General features: G+C 41.1%; 1 protein-coding gene across 7 annotated transcripts in view; it reads right to left on the bottom strand.

Annotated features, from left to right (window-relative positions):
* Nucleotides 1-971: 971 nt before the first annotated feature.
* Nucleotides 972-11091, bottom strand: part of N4BP2L2 (NEDD4 binding protein 2 like 2) — a 41900-nt gene continuing 31780 nt past the window's right edge. For 5 of the 7 annotated variants that reach the window (XM_042014137.1, XM_042014133.1, XM_042014139.1 and 2 more), the window contains 4 exons: nucleotides 9335-9420; nucleotides 8774-8819; nucleotides 7083-7275; nucleotides 972-2473 (listed from right to left, as the gene is read on the bottom strand). In XM_042014137.1, coding sequence (XP_041870071.1) covers nucleotides 7115-7275; nucleotides 8774-8819; nucleotides 9335-9420 — 293 coding nt within the window. In that variant the 3' untranslated portion in view covers nucleotides 972-2473; nucleotides 7083-7114. Of the gene's footprint in view, nucleotides 2474-7082; nucleotides 7276-8773; nucleotides 8820-9334; nucleotides 9421-11091 lie in introns of those variants that run through there. The other 2 variants (XM_042014138.1, XM_042014135.1) reach the window with 2 other exon arrangements.

Raw genomic sequence — 11091 nt, 5'->3', positions numbered from 1 at the left:
TTGCCCCGCGAAATCGAAAGCTGCCGGAGCACAGACACGGGCAAGGACGGGCATCTGCGGCTGCACAGCCCAAGCGCTCAGCTACAGCACTCGCTGCAGACCCGGCACTTTGGCCCAAGATACCATCTCCAATTTTTTAAAATCAGGATTATTCCCCAAATTCTCAAAGGCAGGAGAACACAAGGCAGCGCTGGCAGCGTTCAGTCCCATGTGCTGCCCCCCTGTATTGCGAACTACGGGGCAGGCCCGAAAGGGAATGAATCATCAAAGCCCGAAAGAGAAGTGGGACTGGCTACAGGACACCAGGTATGCACGGAGACGTTCTCTTCTTCTCCGCCCGGCCCCTCCCTAGCAACCAAACAAGCTAGCGGAGTCCTGTTCAAGCACAGAAGCAACAGGGATGCCAAGGGGATCAACCGCCCAGCAAGGAACAAATGACCCCCTGCATTACACTCACTACATCAACCTAATTTTTTTTTTTCAAACATATTATCATAAGAGAAAGTAAAGGAAGTTTAACAATATTTATCTCTTCTAAAGAAAACCTGATTTCCATTAACTTGATCATCAAAGAAGCAAAAAAAATTATAGTTTTTAAAAAAAAACCAAAAATAGTTGGAGTAGTATCACACCCTCCCTCTCAGAGCTACACACAGCATCATGCCCAGCTTGGTCAGGAGCCAGACCTAGGTACGCCTCAGGGACACAGCACCACCAAACCTCAATGCTGGAGTTTTAGGTTCTGAGGTTGCAAATAGTGCTGAAGAGAGTGGTCACGGCCAGGGAGAAAGCTTAGCTCCCCAGGGACATGGCACACCAACACTAGCTGAAGCAAGTGGGAAAAATGGGATAGGAAAGAAGAGACATAAAATTTGAAAATCATAGATATTGGGGGGAGGGGGTTAAAGTAAACTTAAATTGGCAACACTCTACTAAGAGATGAAACATGATTTGCCCATACGAGAGTACTGTAAGATTTCAAAAACTATTTTTATTTCAAGCTTTCTGGAAGGCCAGGATTCAGTAAGAGAAAATATAGGCATTCAGATCTCACTCAATAAACAGAAGTAGGAAGACAGTATTAATCCTTGAGTGACATTTTCCTGAAATCAAACTAACCTGTCTGCTGCCACAGAAGTCTGAAGCGGTGGTCATGGCTGGTATGAAATCCCTTCCTCCTCCTTTTTACATTTTGTATAATGTTCTGCTGGTAGGAGAGCAGGACATTTCCAGCCAAGGAAAACACACACATGTACATGGGACTTCCATTCAAACAGTGCAGCCGGAAAATTTTGCCAGTGGTACAACATTAATTTAGAAATACATACGTTGTTAACTGCTTACATGTAGATGCAGTATTTAAAAGTAGAGAGTGGAGACATGGCAAATTCAAGCATGGTGGAGCTTCAGCACGAGTTCGGTCAGGTCCTGGCTCTTCAGCTGATGTATAAACACATGCAGTGAAAGGTGAGGAAGAGGAGATGAAAGAATAAATAGAGAAATATTCTGGATCTGCAAGCTGCACAAGTGGGAAATATTATTTCTGACAAGTAGACACAACCTAAGTTTCCTGCTTCGCCTCAATCTTTTCTCACACTCGTCATTGTTAAGTGAGATGACAGTTGTCTTTTCTGCCATTCCCTCTCCCTACAAAGAAGTGTCCAGCCTTATGCATGCCTTATAATTGACAAAGGATGCTTTCTATAATTAATTAAAATTTAGCTCTCTCTACATACATAAATATTTCCAACACCACTAACAGAAATATCCAATCACTGGTTACCAGTGCTAGTTAAGCATCTTCTCAATCTACTACAAACCATACACATCCTTCCTCCAGTGTGTTTGAATCAGTTCTATAGTGAAATGTTCTAGTTTTTGTAGTCCTGAATGAGTCCAGCTGAAGGGATGCATAAAGCCTGGTTTCAGGAGAAAAGAAGGGAAGTTGTGTACCCCTGGATGAGTGAGTAGGGATAACAGGTGAAGAATTTTACCATGTGAGGTTGTAAAGGGACTAGGTGCAATTATGACTGAGGGTGAAGGCAGAAGTAGGCTGAGACACGTACCAAGCACCTTTCCCTGCAGGTGAGCATCACTGCCTGCTCCTCTGGCAACATCCTGGATCCTGATACAAGTGAATTAAATACCAGAGCCTGAAGCTCACACCCCATGGTGACAGATGCCTCTGGTCTCCACTCTCAATCTCTTTATACCACACTTGAGGATGTGCTGAGAAAGTGTAAATCCAAATGGCTTCAGAAAATGTCCTGTTGTCATACACAAAGTTATCTCAATTTTTATCATTATTACATGGACAGAGAGGTTGATATCGGGGGGCAGTGTTGGGGAGAGGTGGCCAAAGATGTACACCAAAAAATCTACAGTAGTTTCTTTCTTCCAGGTTATCCCTCACATTTAAAATCCTTGGTGGCCAGCTGAAGTCCTTCCACGGTGGAATCAAAGCAAGAAGTTTCTGAAATAAAAAAAGAAGAGGTTCTGCTGAAGTTCTACAACAGCACAGGCTGCAAAGAAGACTTAACAGCTGTAAATTCAACCCTCAGACTGAGAAGGGTTCACCTGTCCAATGTCTTTTAAAGTCTCTAATACTCAGCTGTTGGTTATTTCTTTAAAAATTTAAAAGGAATGGGGATGAGGCAGACAATGGAAAGCAAAGGAAAAATAAAGAAATGCAAGGAGAGTGGAAAAGGAAGATAAGAACTCGGATGTCAAAACTAAAGGCAGTAAGGACCTTACCATCTCAAAGCTGAAAAATAAGGAGAAGAGTAACACAGTGGATTTTTTTTGCACATCACAAACCCTATATAATGAACAGCTGTTCAACCAATACCACCATAGTACTGCTCTTTTTTTTTTTTTGTTACAATGTGAATTGTTTCCCCTCTTACATGCACTCAGGACCTCACAGGCTTTCATGTTATGCAGTTCGTGTGAGGCACCCTCACAACCCAGCTGTTGCTCTTTCCTGAGACCTCCAGAAATACTGCTGTGGGCAGCTCTTATTCCCCCAGGTAATTAGACTCTCTGCTTGAGTGATTTTTTGGGCCAGGTTTTCCCGCTAAGCACTGTAAAAGGCAGGTGAGATTTTCTGGTCACAGTTCTGTACACTTTTTCATGCTTCATTTTGTTTAATATTAGTGGTTAAATGTCAAAGGACAGATAAGTTTTTTCCCTATTATCTGTGTATCAAAGTAGCAAGTGGAAGAGGCTTGACCATGAGATGATATTTTCTGTGGCAATACTGGAAGACTGCTTTAGTCTGCTTTGTATCTTTCAGATTACTTTTTTCATGTTAGCCAAAAAACAGTCCTGCCTGTCCCAGTTATACATTCCTGCTTTTTTGCCCATGTCCTGCTGATTTCATGGGCTCTATGACAGTTTGTTGCAGTTCCATAGTCCAGGCCAAAAACGTTTTGGATATCTTCATGCATTAGATGCTAGAGCTGAACTGACTCACTCAGAAGCATCACAGCCAGCAAAGGGAAGTGCTGGGAATAGCACAGCCAGGGAAAGGAGGAGCTTTCACAGGGCATCAAGAGATTTGTCCCATCGAAACCACACCCTTCCAGGCTGTTGTGGAAGAAATGTTCCTGCAGGGCATTACTGACTGCTGTGCTTCAAAAAGAAACATGCCAGCTTCTGCTTTGAAGTAGTCCCGTGGATAAATGCTTAAACTGACACATTTGTATTGCACCTGGTAGTTGTGAGTCCTGGTCTAAGGAGAACTTCTAGGCACCAAAATAATGCTGTTTTCACTGATGCTGACATTTCTCAAACCGGGAACTCTTCCTTAATCTCCAGAACAAATACTGATGTGCTGCCAATGCTGCAATAAGGAGCTCTCACAAAAACTTGAGATTAACCCTGTGTTTTCTCAGAGGAACAGCATGACTGTTCACCTTTCCACTGGAATAAAAACACCCTTACACAACATGAATACAGAAGCATGATTATCTGGCTAACGAATTAAGTTGCATTTAGCCAGTAATGCTCAGTTTGCTTTCCAACCTGAAGGGACCAAAGTGATTGTATTAGCTCTCCCTTGATTTCCTACGATTTTAAAAACTTTCAGTTGGAATGTCTCGATTTTCCTAGTTTTTTATTTCCCCCCTGACATTTGAAGGAATCAAATCCATTTCAACATTCAAGTTGTTCACTTGAGCAGTTTTGCAACCACTCTGGGACATCATTCTTGGCAAGTCTGCTTTAATCAGCAACCAGAGGAGAATTATTTTGTGGTGAGGCAAGACAACCTTATCCCTCAAAGCCAGGGGCACTATCCATCAGAAAAACTCACCTGTCTTTTACAATGCCTACATGCAGACTTCAGAGGAGCACTGGAATACCCACGTGGGGTCTGCATTACCCAGCATCCTGTGCCTGACAGTGAGCATGAGCCGACTGAAAACCCTAAGACATGCTTTTTCCTTTCCACATACTTTTCTTGGTTTAATTCTTTTACCATCCTACATTTCTAAAAGCTTAAGAGAGTCCTCCACCTGAAGGTTTGGTTGCAGAATACATGGCCCCTGATATCAGAGCTGACTGCTGCCCAGACAGGACACCCTGCACACATCCTCTCCTCATATCTGCAGCAGCACAACCTCATCTGCACCCTTGCCCCAGCCTTGGCACCGAGCCGGACCTTACAGCAGCTTATCTAAATTCCTCAGTCCAGCAGAAAAGTAGCAATTTGTTTGCTGTGGGGTTAGTGAGTTAAATGATAGCCTTCATGTCAGCCAGCAAGTGCTGGAGCTGCTATCTGGAGCAGGGCTGGGAGGAAGGGGACTTCACACTTTGGGCAGCAGCAATCCATTGCATCAGCCTGGTCTGAGGTGGCAGATGACAGCTCCAGAGCAGCCTAAACCCATCTGACCTCTGATGCCTCATCCTCTCCCTCCAACAGCCCTCAGGACTTTCCCTGACTCATTTCAGATGCTGAAGTAAAACAAAGCTAAACAAAAACCCCAGCTAACCCCTGATTTACTTCCCTCCTCCTACCAACATAAAACTCCGGCTGTATTACCCCATTCCAGCATAGATCTCGATGACCAAGCCCTGCAGAGACAATGCAAGGCCTTTTTATAAACCTAACACTGACGGGGAGTCTTCTTTCATAGCAAAGTCTGCATTGCTCTCATTCTATATTCCATGAAATTACACAAGCTGACACAAAGCGTTAGACTGCAACACAACATAACAAACTGGGGTTTCCTGGCAGCAGACAGTGGCTGGATCACAACACACAGGGCTCTGGGTCGCTTCTGTTGCACTTGCAACAAGCAGGAGGTGAAGACTGAAACAATTTTGGGAGTAGCAGTGCAGACAAAGGGATTAAATCTGATGGGAAAAAACAGCTTGTTGGGTTCAGCAAGCAGATAAAGGTACAGACAATAAGGCAGGATAATCTGCTACCATGTGTCTTTCTTTTCTTGAAGCACAAAAGGGAAAAAAAATGTTTCGTGTTCCACAATTTTCTCCTGGGAAGATAACATAGGTCTTCACATCTGTTTCTTTAGCATAGAAACATTTAGTCAATAACCTGGACATTTCCGGATAATACCTTAGGATACAAACCCACACAGACACCCAGTCAGGACCATAAGCCAAAATCCTGCCTCTAGAGTGTTCATATTTGCAATATTATAAACAAGTGGCATCTAAAAATTGGTAGCAGGCATAAGCCTAAGTATTTCATGAAAATATTTTTTATTTGCTTACCAAATATTGGAGTATTTGATTATATAAGAGGAAAATATTTCTACCCGATGCTCTTGATGTTATCAATGATCTGGGCTGAGAGCACCCTGCAAGACCAGTGCTCTCTGGGCTAGTGGTTCACAGAGATCTCCCTCATCCTCCTATATTAGTAGCTGGTACCAGCTAATCAGCAAATGGCCTGCAATGTCATTTTTGTCGTCAATGACATAAAATCAAATCAAATCCCATTCAAGAGGTTTCAATTCCAACCCGAACTATTCAACTACTTCCCCTCTGACATGAACCTTCACTGTGAAAACTTCCGCGTTCATAACAGTCCCAACACAGCGCACATCCACCTCCTTGACTCCTGCTCCAGACATCGACTCATGCTCAGGTCAGGCACAGGGTACCGGGTCACAAAGACCCCCTGACCAGACCCCATGTGGATTGTATTCCAGCAGTCCTGTGACATCTGGATGCGAATAATTTAAGCCTCAGGATATGGAATCTTTTTCTGGCTCAGTTTGCTCATGGTGCAAGTTATTCTATTTCCACGTACCTCAGTTTATTTGTTTAAGAACTACAGATTAATCAGTTTTCCATTTTGGAAAGAACAACTGATGGCAAATGATAGAGAAGTTAAGTTAGCATTTTCCTGCTGGAACTGATAATCCTCCCTTCTTATCACAATTTTCCCAGAATTCCTCTCATAAACAAACCAAAGAAACTTTGCCAAGTTACAAAAACATTCAAAAATTCACAAGACAAGCAAGAACACAGTAACATACTGTCTAATACTCAGCAGCACACTTTGTCACACCAAATGAAAACATTAATGAAAACTTAACGCTTCAATATATGGAGTCTTACTGTGACTTCCTGCTACTGTTTCTCCACTGAAAAGGAGAACTGTCACTTTTTCATAACTTGCTGAAATACTGTTTTATTACTCATAGAGTTCTCTTCGTAATTAGACCCTTAATGGAGCCAGGATTACTCTCCATGCTGAAAAGACAAGGAAAGTAGGACTGTCATGACTCACAGCAGATTGCCACAGCAACCAAACTGGGACTAAAGTCCAGCTCTTAGGCATCCTACCCTGCTGCTTTCACTTCACCACACATGTTTTAGATTTCAGAGGAAAAAATAAAATCATATGGCTTTAATAACAAAATACTGCCTTCTGTTTTCCCCATTCAGGCTTGAAAAAAACAAAATCTGAACAAACCCTCAACCTTAACTCAATTAAAACCCAATCAAGCTGGGGGATACGAAGTGCACTTTAAAAATTATAACAATGTTCTTTAGATATTTGGTCAAATATAATAAGAGAATGAAACATTCACAAGGTGACTGATTACCTGTTTGTTCATGCAGAATTTAAGACAGTCAGTCATGACTGATGAAATGCAGCATCCAGACAGCCAGTGCCAGTGCAGGTTATGATGTTCTCCTCTATCACATCTTGACACAGCTCCATGTCTGATAGTGTTTCAGGAGAGTCTTGATTCCCTTGGTGATTTTTATTTAGATCTTCAAGACTAAGAATATCGTCTAAAAAATAAAGAAATTACAAACTGCAGCCAAAGACACCTGAAATTACTTTACATAGTGTGGAATTTCTGTTGTGTCAGGATAGAATATATCTAGAACAAGCTTTTATTTTATCAGAATCCTCTTGATTTTTGCCTCCTAAATAGCCTATAAAATAAATGAAATCTTTCAGTTTTTTGTCTCATAGATGTTGGGCAGTGAGAGACAACACCCATGCATGCATGTGTCTATTCCCACTCTTATGCTGCCTCTCCAAAAGCAGCCTTTCTTTTAAAATAGGCAAATTTCTATCCTATTTTAGACAGAAAATTCTACCAGCTTTCAGGGAACTACTGTTGTGTATTTTTAAACTCATTACGGAACCTGTGAAATTGTACTGCATTAATATGGAAACCATGGAAAAAGACAATGAGCAACCTTATCCCATAAACTCCACACTGCAGGAATTAATGCACGCAGAAGTCCAGAGCCTCGCATGAACCCGGATATCTCTTACTGCTCAGGTGTGTGACCTGCTGTTTGACAGCGGCTGAACATGAGCCAGCCATGCTCAGGTGGCCAAGAAGGCCAGTGGCATCCTGGCCTGTACCAGCAATGGTGTGGCCAGCAGGACCAGGGCAGTGACTGTCCCCCTGTACTCAGCACTGGTAAGGCCACACCTCAAATTGTGTCCAATTCTGGGCCCCTCACTACAAGGACACTGAGGGGCTGGAGCATGTCCAAGGAAGGGCAATGGAGCTGGGGAAGGGTCTGGAGCACAAGTCTGATGAGGAGCTGCTGAGGGAGCTGGGGTGGTTTAGCCTGGAGAAAAGAAGACTCAGGGGGGATCTTATCTCCCTCTACAACAGCCAGAAAAGAAGGCGTAGCCATAACAGGACAAGAGGAAATGGCCTCAAGTTGCACTGGGGAGGTTTAAATTGGCTATTAGGAAAAATTTCTTCACTGAAAGGGTGGCTGGGCATTGGAACAGGCTGCCCAGGGAAGCCGTGAAATCATCATCTCTGAAAGTGTTCAAAAAGGAGGTAGATGTGGCACTTGGTGGACTCAGGCAGCACTGGGTTAATGGTTGGACTCAATGATCTTACAGGTCTTTTTTAACCTAAGTAATTCCATGATTCTATTATTATGCTGCCAATTTTTAGTGATAATGAAGTTTAATTAACTTGAAGACACTCAACCTTTCAGGGAAGTAAAGTCTCAAGAAAGACTACGTCATGCTAAGCATCATTTTGATCTGGAACGGATAAACTTGCTCTAATTACTGGAATTATTCCATAAGGGAAACTTTATAAGGCAATTTTAGCACTTGGATCAGGAAATGTGAAGTAATGATTCACAGCAACCATAGCTCTGTCATACCATGTACACAATCAATGGCAGCACAAATTCATTTATCCTAGTGCTTTTGCACAAAGAGGAATGTTATCAGTCATTGGTGATGACAAACCATTTGATAAGAAGAATTTTATACATTTTTTGTATCCCAGAATAGACTTACCAGTCAAACCGTCTCCATTCTGCAATCCGTTTGTTTTCTGTTTTTCCTAAAAGAGAGAACAATAGTCCAGCAAAAATAAAGTATGTGACGAGAGATTTTGTTATTTTGGGCAAGAAAGTCCATGCTCTATTTTATAATTACTAATTAATTGTATTTACAGGATTTGTAAGTTAACCTTTTCCAACTAGACAAAGAGAATTAATTTGCCTACAGTCATGCAGAATAACTTCTCTGCTGCAGCTCTAGCAGAGGTGATGGAGGATGAGCTTTGGTCAGATGATGAGAGAAAACTATAAGAAGGAAAACGTCTGAATGATGGTAGCTTGTACTTAATGAACATAGGCCAGGTCAAGACACAGGTATCAAAATTTTTTGAAGTTGATCTTTCAAAACCTGAATCCTACCGTGGCAATGAGCTGGTTCTAGAAATATTCAGAGGAGGGCAGAAAACATCCATCTCCTCATTGTGGATATTAAAGCAAATTACTAACAAAGTACTGAAGAATTCCCCTTTGCATTTGAAATATTGGAAAGCCTTCCAAAATCCCCTAAAATTCATACCTCTACAGAGGTCTTCCACAGTAAATAGATCATCTTTGAAACTTTCCAGTCAAGGGGAACTATATAATCATCTGGCAACAAGGATTCTGCAGAAGAAAATATTTTTTGCAGTTGAGTGTTCAGATCTCTCCACAGCCAAAATATATAATTGAATTAGAATTTTTGCACACATTATTTATGGATTTTTTTAAAAAAGTAGATTATTAAATGAACCAGCAGCAAAATCAGAGTTTAGAATTTCTAGAATCTAAGACCAGTGCACAAGAGGAGAAAGAGGGGGAAGGAGATTTGGGTTTGGTTTCTTTATTTAGACAAAGGTCTTCCTCTCATACTTTCATTTCCCCCACAAACTCCCCTAAAAATAGGCACACACAAGTAAAACAAACCTTTCAGACAATAAATTAAAAGAAATGTAACTTAAATAACAACCTTTAGATTTTAAAATGCTTAATTATAAGAATTTGTGCAGTATCATGAGAGAAGTTACTACCTAAAATGTTTTAACTCTAACAGTGTTTAAGAAGCTGAAAAGATATTCTTTATAGGAAAACCGTCTGAAATATATTCTACACTTACATGACAATCATACAAGCAAGACAGACAACTAAATCTTTCATTTATAAATAACTAAAGACATTTATTTACCAAAAACTTCTCCTCCAAAATAACTTCAGTAAGAATTGACTGCAATTTCCGATGTTGTAAAATAATACCCCTCAAATGTGTCCATGAATGAATAGTAGCCTGTCAGTATACATATGCCACAAAAAAAAAAAGGAGGATAATTTTTGAAATGGTAGGATAATAATAATAAAGGAGAATGTGGCCAGCCAGGCACAGTTCTGATGGGAAAACCCCAGCAGTCAGCAATCACAAGCTGGCAGAGCTTCAGAGAGATATCAGGGTGGGTTTGTATTTCTTAAAGGTTATTTCCAAAAGAAAGTCATCCAAACTCCAGAGAATGTCACCTGTTACTGACTCAGAGAAGAAGGACATTTGGTTTATTAACCTACTGAATGTTTCTGAATGCCTGGCTTTTCCACTTTTTTCTTGGAAGATCCCTGTTTTCAAGTGATGGCCAACTCCCTCTAAGATTATGAAATTTAATATCAGAGATACGAAGATTCACCAAGTTTGGAGAAGAAAAATGTTTTAAATGTAAGAGTTGAGGACATCAACAGTACTTCCTTGCTTAATTTCAGCTCTATATGGAAAGTTCCTTTGTGTGTGGTGCCAGATTTAGGTAAGGCAGCATTGCAGGTCCTTTAGGGACCAAGCCACGTAATGCTTCCTATGATTTGCATCACTGTTCTGGCAGGTGGCATTTCCATTAACTTTTAAAAAATAACGAAGAATCTCGAGGTCAGTTGGGCCAGATAAACAGACATAAGATGCTCCTCAGTTGTCAGATTATAATTTTCATATGAAAATTCATGTTTAAGTTTAAATTCTACTGAAACAAACAGATGTAAAGGTCTGTATACTGAAAAGCTGGTCTGTTTTTAAATCCTGTTTGTTGTCTAAATGAAAGTTACAGTTTCTCCACTAAATTTGGACCCATGAATCTGAAAAACATTATGCACAGGGACCATGGCTCCTTCAGCAGGTGTTCTAGGGTGAGTTCCAAGCAAAACTCCATTGTTGTTGCTCGTTACAGCCCTGTGGGATTGCATTAGCCTGCAGTATATTGGGAAACGATGGTTGCCACACACAATTCGAGGACTGATTGTCTTTTACCTGCAAACTTAAAACTATAT

The sequence above is a fragment of the Corvus kubaryi genome, unplaced genomic scaffold, assembly GCF_017639235.1.
Source record: "Corvus kubaryi isolate FWS band 111438036 unplaced genomic scaffold, C.kubaryi_AGA036_p1.0 split1-65, whole genome shotgun sequence".
NCBI classification, from domain to species: domain Eukaryota; kingdom Metazoa; phylum Chordata; class Aves; order Passeriformes; family Corvidae; genus Corvus; species Corvus kubaryi.
Note: the sequence above shows the minus strand (reverse complement) of the source record. Positions and strands in the feature narration are given on the sequence as shown.